Consider the following 23789-nt stretch of genomic DNA (forward strand, 5'->3'; position numbering starts at 1 on the left):
CTAGCCCTCACACGATCAAACACCCACTAAAGCTGAATACACAAGACGCGCTTCTGGGGGGATATAACCAGAATACATCGCCTATCCTCACCTAAAAAAAAGTTATTTTTACAATAACTGTCAATATCCCAGCGCGCTGATTGGCTCGGACCTATTGCCTGTAAGAGTGCAGACGATGCAACGTACGCACTTCTTCAATAGAAAATAAAGCCAATTCCGCTTGTTTTCTCTCCATTATTTTGTAAATAACAAGTCGACGGTAGGTTTTTATGGTCTATACTCTTATTGAACTTAAAATGACGCCATAAAATTAACGTTCAGTCGTTAAGCTGCTTACGCGGATACGCGGATACGCACATAGGTGGGTAAGTGGCTAGGCGGCTTCGTGGTTACTAACTTCCTAGCCACGTAGCCGCTAGTCCTTTTTATACAGGTATATTTGTAGCCGGCATTACACGAAGACCCGGAAGTTTACGCGAAGTTGAGTCAGTGTCTATGTTAAATAGTATATTAACTGCGAAGAAAGTGAATAACAGATTGGAAAGGTTTGCGAAGAAGTTCACGGCTTCCTTGCAAAGTACTACACTGCTTTTTCAAACCCACTAGAAACTGAAGGATCTGATAGGTACGCTTCTAAGGCTCCGGAAGCCGTGACGTGTCTACTTGATTTCACCTCCCAAGAGAGCGCAGGGCATAGTACGGCAGACACAAAAGGCTTCATCCTCAGTATTGAACTGCTTGAGGTCTATTAACAACAGTCACCTCTTCGGATAAAGAGCTAAAGATAAAAGTAATTCAGCAACCATAACCAAACTCCAAACTGAACAATGCCTGAAATATATTACTGGACTGATATATTTGGGCTTTGAAAAATGCTTAGTTAATTGGATTGCTGTTGGCCAAACTGTGTATTGAAATCAATGATAATTTTTCAGATAAACAGAAGAAGGTCAAGAAGTAGATTAACGAAGGAAAAAGTTCCATTACATGTAATAACATTTTATTCAGGATTTTTACAAACATTACTTGACGTATTGCAGTCCGGTCTTCCCAGCTTGAGCGAGCGCAAACTCCAGCTTCTTCGGATGGCTTCAACATCGTATGAAATTTGTTGCAGTTAAATTACTTGCACTTCGAACAAGCTTAAAGAGATATAGATATTCATGGCAAAATGGCGGAAGTCTTCGATATTATTAACTTGTTTAGACCGTCACGTGATTTTGCTTCACCGAGTTCAAATACACAAAGATGAGTTGAACACCTTAAAGTTCACACTTTTTACCGAATGCTCAGCTGGTGAAAAATAATTCAAATTTACCAGTGACTATACTGTTTCCCTCGTGGATTGATATTTATCAAACAATGGATTAATATTTATCAAACAAAGGCAACAGAGAAATGACCAAAGATTTGTTTTCAAGTTTTAGACTTCTGGGTTCTCTGTTTTCTAGTTTTAAGTTTCCTGTTTTTCGTTTTCGAACGTTTCTTTTCTTTTCTTTTTTGTTTTTTGTTTTTGTTTTTTTTTTTTTACACTCTTCTGTACCTTGGCCTCAAAAAATCATTCACAAATCTCTCTTCATCACGTCCACACAGCAGCACATCTATTCATTTCGCTGCGCTGACAATCTGGGGCCAGTTGTTGAAAGCCTGATTAAACTAATCCTGGATTAACGTAAACTTTGACTCAAGTTTAATTGCAAATCAATAAAAATTCTTCCAAAGGATTTTTTTGGCCCTCAGTTTTTACTTAGACTTTTTTTTTACCTTTAGCTAGAAATTAGCCTTTAAAACCATTTTTAACGAGCGACGACGAAAGCCACGATTAACTTCTAATCGTGGATTAGCGTTAATTGGTTTTTGAACAACCCGGTCCTGGAATGCAATTTCTTTAATCCATTCTCAGAAGATAATGTTAGATGTATTTGAATGAATTAAAATAAATGATTGCTTTGTTTACAAACTTCAGGGTGTCTCATTTTCGCTGAAGTGTTGTATGGTTTTGTTAGACATCGTTTGTTGAACGTTGTAGTTTTTCGGGCGTCGATTTCGACTGTAGCTTACTTACTTTTTTTGCCTTCGATTACATCGTTTTGGACACAATCGATACATCAATCAATTTTTTTTACGAGGGTGACACTTTGTCAGTCTTTGTCAGTCTTTCCCGACTGACAAACCTTGTGTCCCTCAGATTCCGGATCAAATTGGAATTTAGAAATGTTGGTTTTGAGTATAGGGGAAAACCTGAGTACTTGGAGTAAAACCTCTGACAATCTGGGAACGAAAGTTATTGAATCCATATGATCATTCACAAAGGGCCTGTTTACAAGGAGAGCGGATAACCCTTGAGGAAAACATTTGATGTCTGTGAACGATTCCTTTTCGAGTATCAAATGCTTTCGTTAGGTATTGGTTGCTGCTCGTTGTGACATTGCGGGTTTCGATTTTTATTGGAGTTATTTAGATATTAATGCCTTCGATTGCTTCGTTTTGGACACAGTCAAAAGTACGTCTGACACTATTGCTTCCTTGTCTCACGATGTTCACTACAGATGAATACAATATCGCTAAGGGGACTTGCGTGCTAACTGAATATAATGTTTTTATGAAAGCTCAGCAAAAATAAATATTAAATGAAAATTAAACAGCCTGGTTTATCAAGTTGAAAGAAGAATTTTCGGCCACAGTCATCTCCACAGTTTTCACTTTAGTTATTAATTAAAACTGAGTTGTCACTGTAGGTTTAAATTCAGCTAGCGAATTATCGCAAACACAAGTAAAGCAACTTTGATATTGCACTTCCCTAAATTATAAAAATTAAAAAAAGAAAAACCTGCTGTCTAGCTCTTTTTGTAGCTAAGCCAACTGCCACGTATGGAGGTCGGTGATTGTGGTAGAAAGGCCCGGCAAACAGTAAGTTTAGTGGAACAAAATATGTTTCTTGTATAATTAAAAATGCACAACGTAAAGCAGCAGATCTTAACACACTACACAAATTATAACTGAGTGAATAGTTTCAATCTTTTACCTGTTTATATGGATAGGTTTATTTATTAAAGCTGTGATTGGTATCATACGTAGCCATAAGACAATCATGACTTACCGTTCACTGCTCTTCCAAATAAGCCCTTCTTGGAGTCCGTTTCAACCAGCTCATTAAATGGAAATGACGATTCTGCAAATCAAATGAGTCATTTGATGAAAAACATGAAAAGTTATGCGCAAGTTAAAATATAATATGCTTTCCACTGGAAATCACATCAGCCGAAGCTTACCACAAAGTACAACGGCTGGGGAGTCAATCAGTAGTTTTACCGGCGATAATGGTAGTTACGTACACTGCACAAAATGATTGTGATCACTTATAATGACTTAACGGCGGAACTGCCAACATATTACTTACAACTTGTTATTAAAAACGTTACTTTAAACCCAAAACTGTGATCGCTTAGCTTGTTAAGTCCAAGACAAACGCGGGCATCAGGTGCAAAGAGACATATTTTTGAAGAATATCGCCGGAAGTCTTCGATATTTTTAACTTGATTAGACCGTCACGTGATTTTGCGTCACCGAGTTCAAATACAGAAAGATGAGTAGAACACCTTTTAAACTTCAAACTTTTTACAGAATTCTCTGCTGGTGAAAAATAATTCAAGTTATCGAGTGAGTATACTGTTACCTCTCGTGGATTGATATTTATCAAATAAAGACAACAGAGAAACTCGACTATAGATTCCTTTTCAAGTTATAGTATTTTGGGTGCTTTATTTCTAGTTTTAAGGTGCCACTTTTTCGTTTTCGAATGTTCTTTCTTTTTATCTTTTTGACACCATCCCGTCCCTTGGCCTTACCAATTCATTCACAAAGCACTCTTCATCACCTCCACGCAGCAGCAAATCTCTTCATGATGCATTGCTGACAATCTGGAACGAAATTTCTTTTAACATCCATTCTGCATTCTTATATTTGTGAAAGCTCGGCAAAATATAAAATGTAAACAACCTGGTTTATCAATTTGAAAGAAGAATTCTCGGCCGCAGTCATCTCCACAATTTTTAGTATAAATTATAAAAACTGAGTTATCACTGTCAAGGTAGACTAAGTTAGTTACACAAGCTTGAAATGCAGCTAGCGAATTAAAGCAACCACGAGTAAGGCAACTTTGATATTGCACTTCCGTTAAAGAAAAAAAAAACCTTCTGTCGAGCTCTTGTGTAACTAAGGTGACAGCCACACAAGGGATTAAAATTATTCCGACCATTATATATTTGAATTCATTTTGAGTTCCTGGGATAGTAAACTGGTGCGATTTTAAAACCAAAATGCGCCAAACTTTCTGTCAATTCTTGACAACAAGTGAGGACACGTAATATGTTTATGCGTATAGATGTTCTCTTATTCCGTCATTTCTCGCACAGGTCGGGAGTTACCTATAGTGTGGGCCCCCACTATAGTGAAGCTACTCTGTGCTAAAAATATGTCTGATAACACATCATTGCAGTATACTATCAGGCATTAGTACAAATCTACTAGCGTTCTATCACGAATGCTGCTGCTCTCTTATTGGCTACGCTACTCCATATCTATTCTGTATTAGTATAAATCTACTAGTGTTCTATTACGAATGCCGTTCTCTGATTGGTTACGCTACTCACTATCTATTCTGTGATAGATAGTGAATAGCAGTTTTCAACAAAATGGCGGCCGCTTCGTCGCGTTTTCGAAGAGTCTGCGATGAGGAAATAGATAATTTACTTGTTTAGTTTTGACCGACTAGTAAATTTATACTAAAACAATTAGATTATTCGCTCTCGATTTCTATGCATGATAGCTGATTCGGGCTGCGCCCTCATCAGCTATCACGCGATAGAAATCTCGAGCTCACAATCTAATTGTTAAATAGACAGTGAGTAGATTGAGTGCCCAAATAGTGAGCAGTTGTCAACAAAATGGCGGCGGTTACATCGTGTTTTCGAATTTTCTGTGAAGAATATTCTCGGATAATTACTCGTCGAGAAAATGACAAAGAAGGTAAAAAGTACAACAAAATTTGGAATGAAGATTTTTCACCGTAAGAAACGAAGTCCAAACAAAAGTTAAATATTTTTTTTAATCATATCGGAAATTTTATAATTTTGCAAACATTTAAACTTTCGTTTCACTGACACAGTTTTTAGAAAGCTTTTACGTCGGCATATCTTTTTGTGATTTTACAAAAAAATAAATCGGCTCCTAATTTCAATTTCAAGCGAATGAACGATTATCATTTAATATAAAACCTTGAAAGGTAAAGGCGCGCACACAAACGCCAATGCAATTCGACCTGTTTATATCATTACTCATAAAAACGTGAACCTGTTTTGTTGAATCACAAGGAGATTTATAATAAAACAATTAGATTATTCGCTCTCGATTTCTATTCGTGATAGTTGATTCGGGCTTCGCCCTCATCAACTATCATGCGATAGAAATCTCGAGCTCATAATCTAATTGTTCAATAAAATCAAGGACTATTGTTGATCAAGTTATATTAGTAGAATTCAAAATTGCAGAAAATTAACTCTTCTTTGCAGAATGAATATTTACAGTTTAACTGCCACTGAAATATAAGGCTCCATGCGGCTTTAACTCCTCAGACTTTATAAAAGTCACAAGTATTTTAGACAGCCTTGTTTGAGAACATTTTCAAGTGAAAGTATCGTGTACGGTCCGATCTATAATATGAATAATGACCTTTACATTGATTCATGAACATCTTTTATAAGTTAGTAAATTCGAAATACCTGCAAGTCTCGTCAGGAATGACCATGACATTTGCGAGACTCTGAATTCGGATTACTCGGAAACTACGAGGTCGGTGATTGTGGTAGAAGGGCTCGAAATTAAGTTAAGTGGAACATAATTTGTGAAATTTGGGAGTTTTTTTGGTGTATAGTGCACAGCATAAAGCAGCAGATCTTTCAAACAAACTACACAAATAAAAAGGTTGATAGTATCTCCTATCTGTTTATGTGTAAGGGAACTATTATTAAGCTATACATACGTTAAGCCGTAAGGCAATGACTTACCGTTCACTGTTTTTTCAAATGGTTTCTTCTTAGAGTCCGTTCCAACTAGCTTATTAACACAACAGATGATTCTGTAAATAAGTCATTTGATAAAAAAACAAATTTGAGGTTATTCTTTGATTATCTTATAACATGCTGACAAAATCACATCAGCCGAAGTTTATCACAAAATACAAGGGCTGGGTAGAAATCAATCAGTAGTTTCACAGGCGATAATGGTAGCGTACACTGTACATTTTACTCACCACTTGCTTAAAAGTTTCCTTTAAACCCAAAATGTGATCTCTTATTAATTCAAAGACAAACTGCGTGGATCATGTACAAGGAGGCGTATTTTGTAGAATGCGGACAGATATTTTTAACTGATTATACCGTCACGTGATTTTGCGTCACCGAGTTCAAATACAGAAAGATGAGTTGAACACTTAAAAGTTCAATTTTTTTTTTCCGAATTCTCAGCTGGTGAAAAATAATTCAAAATAACCAGTGAAAATAGTGTTACCCCTCGTGGATTGATATTTATCGAACAAAGGCAACACAGCAATGACTATAGATTCGTTTTCAAGTTCTAGAATTCTGGGTGTTTTGTTTTCTAATTTTAGTTTCCTGTTTTTCGTTTTCGAAGGGTTTTTTTTTTTGACACTCTCCCGTCCATTGGCCTCAACAAATCATTCACAAAGCCCTCTCTATCACGTCCACACAGCAGCACATCTCTTCATGTCGCTGCGCTGACAATCTCAAACGAAATTTCTTTAATCCATTCTCAGAAGAAAATGTTTGATGTATTTGAATGAATTAAAATAAATGATTGCTGTGTTTACAAACTTCAACGCGTTTCATTTTCGCCGAAGTGTTGTATGTTTTTGTTAGACATCGTTTGTTACACGTTGTAGTTTTTCGGGCTTCGATTTCGACTGTAGCTTTTTTTTAATCATTGTAAGTTTACTGTTGATTGTAATTTTAGCTTTTTAGCCTTTTTAATCCGTTTTTAATCTTTTCATGCGCATTTAAACATTTCATAAAATTTGCTGATTAGAAATGTCATTATTATTATTAGCTTACTTATTTTTTTGCCTTCGATTGCTTCGTTTTGGACACAATCGATACATCAATCAATTTTGTTTACGAGGGTGACACTTAACAATCTTTTCCGACTGACAAACCTTGTTTCCCTCAGATTCCAGATCAAATTGGAATTTAGAAATGTTGGTTTTGAGGAGAGGGGAAAACCTGAATTCTTGGAGAAAAACCTGTGACAATCTGGGAACGAAAGTTAATGAATCCATTCGATCATTGACAAAGGGCCTGTTTACAAGGAGAGCGGATAACTCTTGAAGAAAATATTTGGTGTCTGTGAACGAATTAAAACATTTGGTTGCGTTTTTTACGAGCTTCAATGGTATTCATATTTGAGTGTCGAATGCTTTTGTTTGGTATCAGTTGCTGTACGTTGTAGTTTTGCGGGTCTCGATTTCGATTGTAGGTTTTTTATGTATTTGCCTTCGATTGTTTCGTTTTGGACTCAGTCAAAAATACGTCTATGTCCGATCCTATCCCTTCCTTATGTCTCGGGATATTCACTACAGCTGAAAACAATATCGCTTAGGAGCCTTGCGTGCTAATATAATATTTTTGTGAAATATCAGCAAATTGCAATTTAAACAGCGTGGTCATTTATCAGCTTTGAAGTTGAAAAGAAAACTTTCGGCCTCAGTCATCTCCTTGATTTTTGCTTGACAAAGCATGACTAAGGATAACCAGGTGTGACGTATTTACTTCTAAATCAAAGTCAGGGAAACCCCCATTTTTGTTTTTAAACCACAAATAATCAATGACTGATCAAACTGAACCTTCAAAAACATAAGTGAAGGCTTGTTGTGTATCGGTGCGCGGATGTGTCACATAATTTTATTTCCGTTGAAAAAATGCTGCAAATATAATATTTGTCGACATGGCAGCTGCAAGATATTCGTCAGATGTTTTGCAAATGTTTAACGGGTCAATAAAAGAGGAGGAAAACGCAAACCTTCCTCGACCATTACCTCCCGATTTGGTTGGTGTGTATTACGGGTTCACATTAGCCCGAAATAATTTTCAGGAAAGGCCTCGCGTGTGGAAAAAGGATGTACCAGAAGATAATGAATACAATAACGATCTTTTAGTGTATGCAAGAGAAACGAATGCATGGTTCATTAATTTACTTGAAAAGGAAATCAAAGCTTTACAAAGCGTAAATTAAAGTAAGTTTTTGGGCTGAAAGAAAAGTTTTCAATACAAAGAAATGGGGAAACACAATACATGGAACATTATTTTCGAGAAAATGACCCTCATGAGGACCAGATAAAATTGAATTTGACAGATTTATTGAAATAACGAAGGGTGAAATTGAGGTGTGGTCGGAGCGGGGCTCGGGCTGGGTTATTAAAAGAATAATGGAGGCATACGTGAACTTTGCAGGCTATCAGCCACTGCGCAGAAGAACTTACTTGGGTCCCCCACAAAAGCTGAAAAACAAAGAAGCGATAATCAGGGATAACGAATGTTTAACTGGGCGATCAGAGCTGCTTTATATCCCGCACCAAAACGTAAGAATCGAACCCATAAAGACAAAGCAGTTATCAGGTTGAAGATCGATTACAAAGGTATTGACTTTCCAACACCGGTGAAACAAATATACAAGCTTGAGGCGCAAAACACCAACCTTGTAATAAATATAATTGGCTGGTAGACGGATTATGTAATAGTGCACAGGTTAAGTAGGAAAGGAGAAAAGTACTTAGGGTAAACCTTATGCTTATTGAATCAGGTGAAAAGTTGCATACTATTGCGTTATGTGCTTCAGAACTTAAGACAAAGCACCTATCCGGTTGAAGATCGATTATAAAGGTATTGACTTTCCAACACCGGTGAAACAAATAGACAAACTTGAGGCGCAAAACACAAACCTTATGATAAATATATTTGGCTGGCAAAGGATTATATAATAGTGCACAGGTTAAGAAGGAAAGGAAAAAAAATATCAAGAGAAGGGATAAAGGAAAGCTAGCTACACTGGCAAGATGGAACTGCGTGAGGCGTGTGGGTTTGCTTACAAAGTTGTAAGGTCTGATGGTGAGGTCATTGGGCAAGGAGTTTACAGAGATGAAAACGCGGTGGGAATGTTTTTAAATAGCATTATGCAAGAGGCGGTGGCAATAAGAGGAAATTTGGCCACCCCAAAGCCACTTGTGATGGGGGCAGAAGACTGGGAAAAACACAAAAACTCAACCAAATGTCATATTTGTAACAAAAGTTTGATAAAAGATCTCTTTTTGTTTCTTGTTTATGACCATGATAAAGGTGACTATTGGGGCCAAAGTCACAAAAATGTTTTAACGAAGCACTGAAAAAAAAAAACAATTTGTTGGATCCAGAAAAGAAAGAAAAGAAAAAAATATGATTAACCAATGGATTACAAATAATCAAGTAACATGGTTGTTTGCTCAGACACTTTCATGATTGAGTGAAAACCACGAAGACTCTGTAAAGAACCATTGCCACGGGACCGCGTACAATGAATGTAATTTAAAATCACGAATAAACCCCAAGACGGACCAAATACCATTTATAGTCCATGGGCCAAGTCACTTTTCATTACCACTCGGGGGGACGAAGGCCACCATATATCAAATTAAAGCTTATCATGTGTAGATTTCGAAAATATATGATGGAAATGTTGTTAGAGTAGCTTAAGGGAGTCACGTGACCTTGAATTTTGCATAATTAGCATAAATTAATAATATACTAAAATGCGGCTTTTAGCAAGTAATTCTGTAGATTCTGCATAAAATAAAGCGGGCATAGATGAAATATGATGTCTGTAAAGTATTTTGTCACTCTTAAGGATAAATAGTCACGTGACAGTGACGTCACTTCCGGTCGCGGTAAAAACCCCTCAATTTTTATCTATCTTTTCGCCTTTTTTCCCTTTTTTTTTTCTTTTATGTGATTCAAAAATACAATTCAGAGCATTTTTACCATCAAAAGCACTAAAAGATGTAACAATTAGCGTTATTCTAAATGTATGTTAAAATAGGAATTAAACTGGGTACCTTGTGTTCTCAGAACGATTGGTGTTTCTCATGAAAAAAAGATATCTGCTTTTGCTTTAACAACCAGTTGAAAATGCATTTCCTTTTTTCGAAAGAAAGGATCCCTCTTACATTCAAAGAGAGCAGGTTAAATTGAAAATTGTTACCCTCCATCGGGTAAAAAAAATATTAACGGCTTTTAGCAATATCACTTATAAAAATATGCAATATGGCAACTGGTATTTATATGAATTGAATGCAAGGCATACACTAGAAACAAACTGACTTGGACATGCGCGGGCGTAGCGTAAGGCACGCGTTTTTGTACAGCGTCTTCGTCCCCAATGCAAATGTTTAGAAATTAACAAGCAAAGAATGAGGAAATATACATTCATATGACCAGAAAAGGTCGAAAACACAAACGGGGTGACCCCGGTTCCGTAGAAGAAAGGCAGCCAGTTTCAAAGCGTACTAACATGGCGGCTGCCGAGGGCGAAACCTTCGAAACAGAACCTCCAACCACCGAACACCGCCTCCAAGAACCCAGCCTAACGGATATAAGAGAGATGCTAGTGGATATACAAATAACAGTCAATAATATTTTCCTGGAAAATAAACAAAAAATCAGTGAAGACGTAAAACAACTTAAGTGCACTGTAAACAAGCATCTATTTGAGATAGCGGACCTCAAGGCTGAGAACTCACTCAATCCAAGACACTGTTTGCAGCTACGGAGAAAGAGCTGGCTGGTGCTAAGAAACGAATAAACGAGCAAGAAGAGGAACTATCAGAGCTTTCCGACCTTCTAGACCGTTTAGAACAATATACCAAAAAGAACTCTCTTGAATTCCATGGAATTCCGGAAAGTGCATACAACTTGCCAGAAGAGGCTATCTTCAAAATAGCGGAGGCGCTCGAGGTCCCTGTCAGCCCCGATGACATTGAAATCTCACATAAATTGAATGCTCGGGGCAACAAAGCAATAATAGCCAAATTCATCAGTCATAAAGTCAAGACGAAGTTTCACCGAACAATTAGGATCAAAGCTTAAAACATCAAACTGGCCAACCTCTTCCCCAACTCTTCCTAGGCAAAGAGAGTAGAATCAACACGGATCTTCATCAACGAAAACCTAACTTCCTACCGCCGCCGCATCATGTCTAGAGCTAACGAAAAACGTAGAGATGGCGAAGTATTGAGTGAGTGGTCTATGGACGGAACAATTTACGTGAAGACCTCGCCGGATGGGAGACCCATCAAGATCAACGAATTAGAAGACCTCGAGTCTCTGTAGCCTGCCAAGTATTTCGGGAGACGGGGACGGACTCTGTCTGTTTGGAAAAGTGATTTATCTCTTTATCTTACTTGCAAAAAGGTTTAGTTGCCCTCTCTTGTGCTGTTTTGTTTTCGTGTTGTTACCGTTTACAATGGTGTTTGTTTGTCCGTGAGCGTTTGTTTAGATTGTTTATACCTTTGATTTTTGTAACTTAATTCATTTTTTCCCTTTTTCTCTTTTATCATCTAATATGAATGCGGGTAATTTGTCCAAATTTGATGTCTTATCGATTGAACGTTCGGGGAATCAGGGTTCAAATCAAAAGGAGGAGTATATTTTCATACCTAAAAGACCAAAAAGCAAACATTTATTTTTTACAAGAAACAATACACGAGCCGATGAAAATATCTGGGGAAAAGAATGGGGTGGCGAGCTATTTTTTTCACATGGCACCAAGCATAGTAAAGGTGTGTGTATTCTAATTAACCCCTCTGTACAACCAAGAGTTGACTATTGTTATGCCAATGACTCAGGCAAAATAGTGCTTATTACAATCACTCTGAATGGCCAAAAATTATCACTGTGCAATATCTACGCACCTAATGACCAGGTCAATCAACACCAATTCATGCAAGAGCTCAACAATTACATTATCGATAAATCTTAGCTCACCTCGCTGATTGTCGGGGGAGACTGGAACTACACTTTATTAAAAAAAAAAAAAAGATAAAATCGAAGGTGCGACGTGGGAACGGTTTAGTTCACTATAATCTCATTCTAACCACCATGGAAATGTTTGATTTTTTAGATATTCAAAGAATGCGTCATCCAAAGTTACGCAAATTCACGTACGAATCAAAATCTTTAAAACTTAAATCTAGAATTGACTTTTTCTTGGTTTCAAAACACCTCTTTGGGCATGTAAAGAATTCTGAAATTTACCCTTCGATCGCGCCTGACCATGACGCAATTTACATTTCGCTATCGTGGTCCTGTAAACCTCCCCGGGGACCGGGACTTTGGAAATTCAACAACACCCTTTTGAAGGATACGCAATACGTCAGTGCGGTTGGTGATGCATACTCTCACGTGTGCAGTTATTATAGCAATGTGACGGACAAGAGAATTTTTTTTTTTGAGTTAATGAGAATGGAAATCAGATCAGCGACTATTTCTTTTTTCCAAAATTAAAGCAAAATGTATCAGTACCCGAGAACAGGACTTAAGACGTAGACTAGAACAACTTAATGTTATTATTTGCAATTATTTTTCCTACCTGCAATCGATGGAGTACTACCAGAGTTTGACGGACTGAAATCGGAGCTCAAATCAATTTACGAAAAGAAAGGAAAACAGGCAATGTTCAAAGCAAAATCCCGTTGGATAGAAAATGGTGAACGCCCGACAAAGTACTTGTAGAGTGTGTGCACGACGGCCATTTTGGAGGACCGAAACAACACAATTATTTTCCTTTGGGAAATATATTCTATTTCTATGCAAATATCTTCTATTGTTTTAGTCCTCCAACATGGCCGCCGTGCACACACTCTATAACAAAAAACTATTCGTGAACTTCGAGCACAAGATGACTCTACCACGCGCAACGAGACAGCGATTCTAGAGCAAATAGAAAACTATTATAGAAATCTATTTACCTCAGAACTAACCTTCTCTGAAGCCGCATATGATACATTCACCAGGAATGTAGAAATTCCTAAGCTCTCAGAGGATGTTCAAGAAACTTTGGATGGTCCACTTACGTGCGAAGAGTGCAAAAAGACACTAGAAACGTTTCAGAATGATAAAGCATCCGGGGAAGACGGATTTACCGTCGAATTTTATAGTTACTTTTTCAAACGTTTAGGAAACGATTTGATAGCAAGTTTCAACAAAGCGCACGAGAAAGGTGAACTCTCCTTCTCACAACGGAGGGGAATAATTACTTTAACACCGAAAGAAGATGGGTCACTCTTAGACCTATCAAATTGGAGACCGATTACACTGCTTAGGTCTGCTTAATGCAGATATTAAAATAGCATCAAAGGCAATAGCTAAACGAATCGAAGCGACACTACCAAATCTAATTCACCCTGACCAAACAGGCCGAGTAAAAGGGAGATACATAGGGGAAAATATTCAACTCATAAGCGACATAATGGATTATACGAATTGACAAAACCTGCCCGGCATTCTAACGTCACTAGATTTCTGTAAGGCATTTAAATCGATTGAATGGCCCTTTATAATGAGGACGCTAGACTACTTTAATTAAGTTTAATAGTGACATCAAGCGCTGGGTCAAGATATTCTACACGAACATAGAGAGTGCGGTGCAAAACAATGACTTTATAACCAATTGGTTTAAACCGTCAAAAGGAGTGCGACAAGGTTGCCCCCTCTCCCCTTATTTATCAATTCTGTCTGCGGAGGTTATCTCAATTAAGATTCGTCAAGACCCCAACGTGAGAAGAATCAAAATCTTCGGTAGGGAAATCAAGTTGTCTCAATTCGCTGATGATTCTACTCTGTTTAACGCTGATTTAGAATCTCTAGAACTGGCTTTGAAAATTGTTGGGGATTTTGGAAAAATTGCTGGTCTACCTCTTAATGTAAAGAAAACGAAGGCGCTTTGGTTAGGAAGATGGAAAAGCAATGGAAATAAACCTCTAGATTTAAAATGGTTCCATAGCCCTGTTAAGATACTTGGGATATATTTTTCATATATAATATTAAGGAAAATAACGAGCTTAACTTCAACAAAAAGATCAAATGAATGCAAACTAAGCTGGATATGTGGAGTTTACAGGATTTGACAATATTTGGAAAGGCAATGTTAATTAAAACATCGGGTTTATCGCAACTGGTCTACTCGGCCTTTAATCTGGATGTCCCCCAAGGAATTGTGGACATCGTCAAAACAAAATCTTGTAAGTTCCTCTGGAAAAACAAAAAAGATAAAATAAAAAGATCAGGCCTCTACCAAGATTTTGACAACGGCGAAATACGTATGATCGATTTTGAGATAATGTTAAAGCTCTGAAACTCAGTTGGATCCCAAGATTGATGCGGACTTCGGACAATAGTAATTGGTGTATTATACCAAAACATTATTTCAGAAGGAAGTGAGGATTAAACTGTCTACTAAGGTGCAACTATGACACAAACTACTTGAACGACCTCCCGATCTTTTATAAGAAGATACTTGAAACCCATTTTTCTTAATGAATGGTTTCAGAAGTGTGTCCTTACCTTTAATGACCTACTGAACGAAAGTGGTAATTTTTTGTCATTCCAAGAGTTCCTCGAGAAATATTCCTATAACTCCAATTTTTCTACAATATTATCAAGATGTTAGCGCTATTCCAAGACGTTTATTGTCTCTAGCCAAATGCTCCGACACCAACAACAAATCAATCTTTACCAGAAATGATAATATCTTTTCCCTGAAAAAATCGCTCCAAATTAATTTGTCTAAGGCTAAGTCAAGGGACTTTTATAATTTGCTTAACGCCAAAATGCAAACTGAAGAACAAACGGGCCCTAAACGTTGGAGGGAAAAACTTCATTAAACAAAGACGTTTGGACTAAGAACTTTAAATCACTGAAAACCAGTTGCAAGTAAACGAAATTTAAAGAGTTTCAATTTTAATTAATCCACAGAACGTTTACTTAGTAACTTAGAAAGAAGAACTATTCAGATTTGGTATTAAGGCGGACGATGAGTGTCTATACTGTGAAGACAAAGATTCAATTGAGCACTCCTTTATCGAATGTATTTTCACCAAAATGTTTATGCAAAAGGTCGAGAGCTGGTTCAATAAAGAGAATGCGTGTCAAATCTCCCTGCCATAGAGGAAATCTTGTTTGGTATCACTGCAAGCTCCCAGGACACAACAATACTACGGAAATTTAACTACACCACCTCATCTAAGCGGCATTATATTTTTATTCAAACAAGTTAAATAGCATGGCCATCTCCGTTCACGAGTCTATCAGTAAGATACCCATTAAATACAACCTTGAAAATTTGTCTTAATTATATGTTTTATCGAGAAGTACTCCTCTCTCTATTCTGCTCTGCTGAAATAAGCTTTTTTGCCTTCTTTTTTATCCTTTTTCAAGGTTTCGATCTGCTTCTTTCTAATATCCACGACTCCTTTAGGGAGATTGGGGGATATTCCTATACCTGTGCCTTTGAGTTGTTTTGCCCGAGAAAAAACTTGCTCCCGGTCCCCATAGCGGGGGAATCGAGCAATGATCTAACGTGGGCTGCACTGAGACGCATCAAGCTTGCCGATTCTATGTACCCGTTGAAATTCGAATTGTGGTGAGTCTTCAAGGTTACCGGTAAACTTGTTCACCATGAAGTCACGAAACACTAGTCCCAGGTGTTTTCCTGCTCGTCCAATTGTTCTGGAATCCCGTAAAAACGAAGATTCTCTCTTCTTTGGTATGTTTCTAAGTACCATTGTTGCTGGCACAGAGTGGTTATCTCATCAGTAGTTTTATCGGCTTTTACTTTTATTTCTTCCACATCACCATTGAGAGAAGTAATTCCAGCCTCCATCTCACTTACCGCTTTGGCATTTTCCTTTAACTACCTTGTCCTGAAGTTGGAGACTTTAGCCTCGATACTGCACACATGCTTAGTTATACTGTCGGCTTTTGTCTCCAAACTGACCAGCTTGTCAAGGACAGAGCTGAAGGCCGTCCGCGTCTTCGGCCATTTCGAACGGCGTATGCATGTTACCGGCCTGTAATTCGCTAAGTTTGGTTCTCTTTTCCTCCGGAGAAGCGCCTTCAGAAGACTCAGAACTGGTTTTTCTGTCTTTTCTTTTGAAGGATTGAGTAATATCTTCCATAAACGCCTTCAAAATTGTGATTTAAGAAAGAGCTCGATTTAACCCGACTATGCTGAAGGCATGCCCGACCCAGTCCACCACCCTAGTCACCAGCTTCAAATTCCCTACTCGATCAAACAAACAGATCAAGAGTGTAAAGGGAATGATCACACAAATATCTTGATGATTAAACAAATTCTCTCCGAATTAGTGTCATAAGAACTGACTGGTCTCCAGGGAAACAGTTCATTTTGTTTTTCCTCGAATCTCTGAAGTGTTTCCTAAGACAAAACCAAGGAAAACATTGAGATTCGAGGAAAACAAAATAAACTGGTTTCCAGAGGGACTGGTCATTAAGTGATTTGTTAAATTACACAACAAAGATATTAAATAGATCAAACGTGAAAAGCACGAAGAAAACACGCTGAATCTTTGAACAACATCACGTCACCCTCACTCACTCTAGATGTTCACACAAGCAAAGCAGCTTTTCCCTTCACAGGTTCAGGAACGTGAATCAAGAGTAGTGTACTCGATGGAACGGAAGAACTGGATCCGGTTACATGCCTAGTGGCAAGAACAATGAAAACATTTTTGTTTTTCCACGAACGTTGGCCTGTGACTGTCTGTTTTAATTATTCTGTTCTCGTTTTCATATTATTAAAATAACAGAGGTCAAATATAATTATTTACTTATCGCACGAGTGGACCGCAAGGCAGATAAGGCCAAAATATATTGACTTCCATTATCTCAACCTTCAAGCGAAACGAACATTTGTCTGAAAAAAAGCGTCGTGCAGTTCGAGATAACCGCAGTAAATTACTGTATGTAGGAAGTGTCCAAGGGGAACAAGTTTGTTTACTGACGAAATATTAATGGTGAGGGGTTAAACTTTTATAGACCGTGTCCGATATCTTGGCAGAGGCTATTGTATGTTTAAGTGGTGTTTGATTTATTGGTGTTCTTATTGCCATTTAAAAGCTGGTATTGTTAAGATTACCAAAGTTAAATCCTTTGATAAAACCAGGAACATGGAACATTCCGGAACACGAAAAAAAAATTAAGATACAAAGAAAAAGATAAATTAAACAAACAGAAAGAAAAAAAGAAAAAAAAATGTGTGTAATATAAAATGAAATAACATTGTATCCGAAAAAATTTCATATAAAAAAAGTACGGAGTAATTGGGACGGTAGAATAAATGGGGTCTTGTAACTGACCACACTGGATGAAGGCGCAAGTACTTTCCCGCCATTTGCAGCACGTGCTTATCGTCCGCTACGCCAGAAATATAAATGGATCAGTTCCGGCTCGGCTGACCAAAAAATCAATTTCCAGAAGTTCGGAGTGGAACTAAAAGTAGTTCGCGAAGTCTTTTTACTAAAACCCTCCCAGGTTCCCCGCGTCTTCGCCTTGGGCCTCACGTTCCGTATTTGTCGTTTGGGATTTTGGACCCGTTTCAAGAACGAAAGTCACGAAAACTTCTCTGCCCTTCCATGCTGTTTTCAATGGATTTTATCTTAAAAACAAACAGGCCTAACAGGAAACTTTGTTCACTAAGTGGCGTCTTACAATACCCAGCAGTTACCGAGAAAAGCAGTCAGTTATGATCAAGTAGATTATCAAGTGTTCTGCTCATAGTTTGAATAAAGTTCTGCTTTTTTCCCTCAACAATTGTGTACAAATCGTGCTACATCCTGTGCAATTCTTTCGCTGCTTTTGGAATCGTTACAGGTGCTATTTCATACCCGTTTTTAGATTTCCAGACCAAAGCAGCTCAAAAGCTTATATATAGGGGAGCACTCCCTCTCCCCCGGAGCCAGTAACAATTGAAAGACAAAAGAACTGTGACGACTGATGAACTTCAGTGCGTAACTTTAATGTCATGAAAAAAAAAAAGTTGCTTGTATGTCAGAACTTAAAAAAGGTATCTCTTGTTTTAAACGCTTTATTACGATAAACAAAATACAATCGAAAATAACAAATAAACAGAACATGACAACAACTACTGTTATTCAAACATTTATCATTCGTCATGATCCGTACCGTACATGCATCGGTCGATACTATTCTACACAGTGGCTATACACTAACGACGTATAGAAGTTGTAGAAAAAGCTACAGTTCTCTGTGGCTCAACCTAATTGTACATAATCACAAAAAGATTGTAGTCAGTTGCCAATGTATTAAGCAGATTAAAAGGCAAACAGACCAGTGCTCAAAGCAAAATTCAAAGCGTACAGGGCTGCGAATATCATCATAACCACGTTTGCAGAAACGGTAACAGTGGCGCCATTGCAAGGATTCTCGGCTCCCGCGGCTGTGACGCAACAGGCCACGTCACACTTCGTTATTTTATCTCCATCATCGAGAGAAATTTCTTCCCCATCATCACACTTTTTCTTGTTAGCTTCACAATACTTTTTTGGCTGGCATGTTCTGAACTCTCCTGTTTTGTCCTGGTCTGTTTTAAAGTTTACCTTCAAGCAAGTGTTGTCATCGCCGGTGCAGTTCACCTTCGTCTGCTTACTAGTGCATTCTTCCTCGGTTTTTTCATTGCATACGTAGCACTCGAAGGAATAAGCTGTAAACGTATTCAAGACACAATTTTTAGTACGAAAATTGCCATTAATGTTCTCATTTAAATATCCACAGGAAACCCAACGATTTCGTCTATGTGAATGTCTGTTTGGAAGGCCTTAAACGCCTCAGAAATTCAGATTTAGTTTTAAACAAAATCTAAAGTTTCTTTCGACGAAATGAAAGCTCAAAATTTCGTTTTCGGAGGGCCAAATGACTGGTTAGAAGCGCGGAAAAAGGTCAGCTAGTATTTTCATAAAGCTAACAGTTGATAAATTCGGGGAATCTGAATTCCTGCCCTAAAACTTTCTGCAAGTTAAATTTTCAGCTAAAGCATCAGAACAGATCAAACTATCTGAGCTTACACAAATATGTCTTGAAAAGGGCACGAAACGATGTTGGAGCACAGGAGGCAACAATTTAAGTAATTTACTGAAATGTTCTCGTTGGGTGCCAGCCCCTGTATTCAGTACTATAGGGACCTTTAGCATTTGATTTTTCAAGGCGACAGCGACGTCTGTGACCGATTAAGACTGGGGTGGAGTCTGCGTTTTACTCGCCGAAATAGGAAACCTTTAGCTTTTCGCGACGGCAACGTCTTGATCACTTGAGGGCAAAACCCAAAGGCCTAAAAGATGAACTCATTAAAAAGCACACGAAATCGGAATTGCCTTTATTTTACTTGGTTATGTAAACAACGTTTCTGTTACTGAGTTTGCCTTTCTTTATGACGCTAACCAATCCAAAAACCCAGATTTTAATCACCAGCAATACGACCAAACAGTATAAATGATGACAAACAAGAAGCGTAACCGACAAAGGAAACAGAGTGAAGCAAGCAGCGCGTCCTCCAGCGAAGAAAACTCTCCCGCAGCAAAGAAATCTAATTTGACAGACGCCACGAGGTGCGACATCCCGGCCATCATGTCGGCACAAACGTTACATTCGGTGAGTGAAGAACCAAGTATCGGCCAAATATGGCAAGTATTAATGAAAATACAAGCTGATGTTACAACGATATTAAACGACAATCAGGAACTAAGAAAGGACGTGGAAAATTTGAAGACCTCGATGCAATTTCACGCTGAAATGGTAGATGCACTCAAAACGCAAAATGAGAAACTTGTTTCAACAAACAACGCTTTACATAGCAAAGTATTTGATTTGGGAAAGAGAGTGCAAACACTTGAATACGAGCACGATGCCTTAGAGCAATATACGCGTAAATTTAATATCGAAATCCATGGCATTCCAGAATTCGAAGGTGAAAACCTGCAAGACATTGTCATCAAAACGGGCCAAAGAATGTCAGTAGATGTAACAACCGAGGACATTGACATTGTACATCGACTGTACCGAAAGTCGCCAGCCATTAAACCCATAATTGTTCGCTTCACTACATACAAGATGAGACGAGAATTTTATAAAGGAAGATTTAATTTAAAAGAAGCGAATACTACAGAGATCATCGGGTCAACACAGGGAGATACAGAAGGAAGAATCTTTATAAACGAGAACCTTACACAATACAGACAAAGAATTCTGGCTAAGGCAAGAAAAATGAAAAGAGCCGATAAGATCAATCGAGTTTGGACTGTGGATGGGAAAATTTTTGTTCGGAAAACTGAGGAGTCCAGACCGCTTAGAATCAGTGAGGCTTGGGAATTAGAAGAACTGGCAACCTGATTATACTATGACTGTTTACCTCGTATCCTTTAATACCTCATAAGTCGTTGGTGTAAGGAAAAATGAACAGACCTAGATATACTACATTATTCAATCATCATCAATTTTTTTTTTTATTAAATTACACGACCGGTTTTCAGGAGGCAAACACACCGTTATTAGACTATGCTTGTTCGATCGCTCGTCAAACCTTTTTTGTTTACTTGCTATCACATTAGGTCTTTAGTAATTTTAGTTATTATTTGCATTTGTTATATCGTTCTCCTATTTTTCCGTTTTGAATATAATCTTTTTTTCCCCTTTAGGTTTACTAGCATCATACATTTAGTTCGAGCAACATCGGCGAATCGTTTGTTTTTAAATTGCTTATTTCTTGCATTTGTGATTTGCATGTATTTATATTGCCTGCTATCATCTTTTGTCCTGTTGATTAATGGATTCTGCAGTCCCAATATTACTTTCCGCAAGTACGATGTCTTTTAAGTTGATTTCGCTTAATGTGAAGGGCACAAGCAACTTTAAAAAAAGAAGAACTATTTTTACTTGGTCCCGAAAGCGCAATGCAGACATAACCTTTCTACAAGAAACTCATTCCACTGCTGAAACAATTGCTCAATGGAAAAATGAATGGGGCGGAGAGCTTATTGCCTGTCACGGTAGCTCCAATTCACGTGGAGTGGCAATTTTGATAAAAAACGGTTTTGATTGCCAAATACAGCATACAATCGTGGACCCCATGGGACGATATATAATTTTAAAAGCCGATATAAAAGATTCAAGGTATGTTTTAATAAATATTTATGCTCCAAACAAAGACAAAGATCAAATAGAATTCGTAAACAATCTACTTGATATATTGAGAAAGGAAAATCTTGACACCGAGGAAAAGATAATTATGGGAGGCGATTTTAACTGCCCCCTCAATCCAGCTTGTGATAAAAAAGGAGGAAATCTAAATCAACGAAAATCAGTTGTGGAACGTATTGACTGTTTACAAAACGAGCTTGATTTAGTAGACATATGGAGAATTAAGAACCCAAACACAAGAAGTTATACGTGGAGCCAAAAATCTCCCAAAATCTTTTGCCGCTTAGACTATTGGTTAATTTCAAACAATTTAAATGACCTTGTAAAATCAACTGATATTATTCCCGCAATTAGAACAGATCACGATGCAATTACTTTAGATATAGAAGAATTGGCAACCGAACTAAGAGTTTCGGGATATTGGAAAATTAACTGCTCTCTGTTAGTTGATGAAGAGTATGTAAAGAGTGTCACAGAAATGATCCCAATTTGGACTGCAGAAGGGCAAAAGGAATTGTCAGACGACCGCTCAACCTGGGATTGGATTAAATATAACATTAAACGTCACGCTATTTCACACTCAAAAAAGAAAGCGAAAGAAAGAGATGTTGAGGAAAAAACTCTTCAAAAGGAACTAAACAAAGCAAAGGAAGCATTAGAAAAAAACACAAGTGATTCTAACATTACTCACTATCACACAATCCGAGAAAAATTAGAGGCGCTCTACGAAGAGAAAACAGAAGGAATAATAATACGTGCACGTGCTCGATGGCATGAACACGGAGAAAAAAGTACTAAATATTTCTTGAATCTGGAAAAAAGGAATTACGTAAAGAAACACATACGAAAACTTTACATAAACGGTGCTGTTAATACGGATCCAATTAGCATTCTGAAGGAACAAGAGCGTTTCTATCATAATTTGTATAAAGCTGGTAACAATGATCCGAATATTGTGTTAAAAAGACTCGCTTTTTTGAGTGAATTAAATATTCCAAAACTTTCTGAGGAACAGAAAATCACATGCGAGGGTAAAATTACATCCGAGGAATGTTTTCGCCTTCTAGATTCTTTTAACAACAACAAAACACCAGGGAATGATGGCATCCCTATTGAATTCTATAGAAAGTTCTGGCCTCTAATTGGTGATAGTTTTATAAGATGTGTAAATGAGTGCTTTGATAAAGGTGAGATGTCCTCATCCCAAAAACAAGCAGTTATTACTCTAATTGAGAAGAAAGGAAAAGACCGTGCATTCCTTGAAAACTGGCGTCCAATTTCGCTAGTCAACGTAGATGCAAAAATAATGTCCAAAGTAATCGCTTCGAGAATTAAAAATGTGTTACCAGAGATTATTCATCACAATCAAACAGGATTCGTTAAAGATCGTTATATAGGCGAAACAATTCGATCTATCTATGATATAATGGATTATACTGTTGAAGAGAATATTCCAGGACTAATGATTTTTATTGATTTTGAAAAAGCGTTTGATAGCGTGGAATGGGACTTTCTTTTCGAATGTCTTGAATCCTTTAATTTCGGACCTAACTTTCTTAACTGGGTTAAAACTTTTTATAAAAACATACAGAGCTGTACTATAAATAATGGAACTGCTTCAAATTATTTTGTGCTTGAACGCGGAGTCCGGCAAGGTGATCCACTCTCGCCGTATCTTTTTATAGTAGTTGTGGAAACTCTTGCAATTGCCATTCGTCAAAATAAGGAGATAAAAGGAATCTCTATCGAGAATGAGGAAACAAAGCTATTGCAATACGCGGATGACACTACTGCAGTGCTCTCGGATATGAACTCGGCCAAAAGTTTATTTGAATTGTTGGACATTTTCAAGGACATTTCGGGCCTTAAAATTAATTGCACAAAAACTGAGGGTATGTGGATCGGAGCATCCAAAGAAAATAAAACAACCTTTTGGAATTAGATGGCCTATGGAACCAATAAAAGCTCTCGGAGTATACTTCACTTATGACCTAAAACTGCTCAAAGAAAAGAATTTCATCGAAAGACTGGATAGTATTAAAAAACTGATAAACATTTGGTCTTCCAGAGGTCTTTCAATCCTTGGTAAAGTGACAATAATAAAATCCTTTCTAATTCCCAAATTTGTTTATGTATGCTCACTCCTGCCAACACCCAATGAGCTGGTGAAACAATTAAATCAATTGCTATTCAAATTCTTATGGAATGGAACAGATAAAGTAACGCGTGTGTCAACAATAAATGATTATGGGGAAGGTGGACTAAAAATGATTGATTTAGAAAGCATGGTTAAAGCTTTGAGATTGGCATGGCTTAAACGAATATTCAACGCAAACGATGGGACATGGAAGCGGTACTTACAACACCAATTGAAAACAGTTGGAGGACTGTTCTTTTTAAATTGTAACTATGACGTTAAGGATTATACATTCACTTCCCAGTTTTATCGAGAGCTTCTTCTGT

At 37.5% G+C, this 23789-nt stretch overlaps 2 protein-coding genes and 1 pseudogene across 12 annotated transcripts in view; 1 reads left to right on the top strand and 2 right to left on the bottom strand.

Annotated features, from left to right (window-relative positions):
* Positions 1 to 6666, bottom strand: part of LOC146474633 (uncharacterized) — a 92409-nt gene extending 85743 nt beyond the window's left edge. For 7 of the 11 annotated variants that reach the window (XM_085116357.1, XM_085116349.1, XM_085116346.1 and 4 more), the window contains exons 1-3: positions 6311 to 6666; positions 6066 to 6136; positions 3101 to 3172 (exon numbers count right to left, since the gene is read on the bottom strand). The gene's annotated coding sequence lies outside the window, so the exon portion shown is untranslated. The remainder of the gene's footprint in view (positions 1 to 3100; positions 3173 to 6065; positions 6137 to 6310) is intronic. The other 4 variants (XM_085116348.1, XM_085116353.1, XM_085116350.1 and 1 more) reach the window with 2 other exon arrangements.
* Positions 1 to 23789, bottom strand: part of LOC146474636 (uncharacterized) — a 68590-nt gene that overhangs the window by 39778 nt on the left and 5023 nt on the right. The window contains exon 2 of the mRNA XM_085116380.1: positions 18518 to 18837. Within this exon, the coding sequence (XP_084972506.1) occupies positions 18518 to 18837 (320 nt within the window). The remainder of the gene's footprint in view (positions 1 to 18517; positions 18838 to 23789) is intronic.
* Positions 9125 to 12130, top strand: LOC146474638 (uncharacterized; annotated as a pseudogene).

Source organism: Pavona decussata, unplaced genomic scaffold (assembly GCF_977016875.1).
Source record: "Pavona decussata unplaced genomic scaffold, jaPavDecu1.1 SCAFFOLD_87, whole genome shotgun sequence".
NCBI lineage: Eukaryota > Metazoa > Cnidaria > Anthozoa > Scleractinia > Agariciidae > Pavona > Pavona decussata.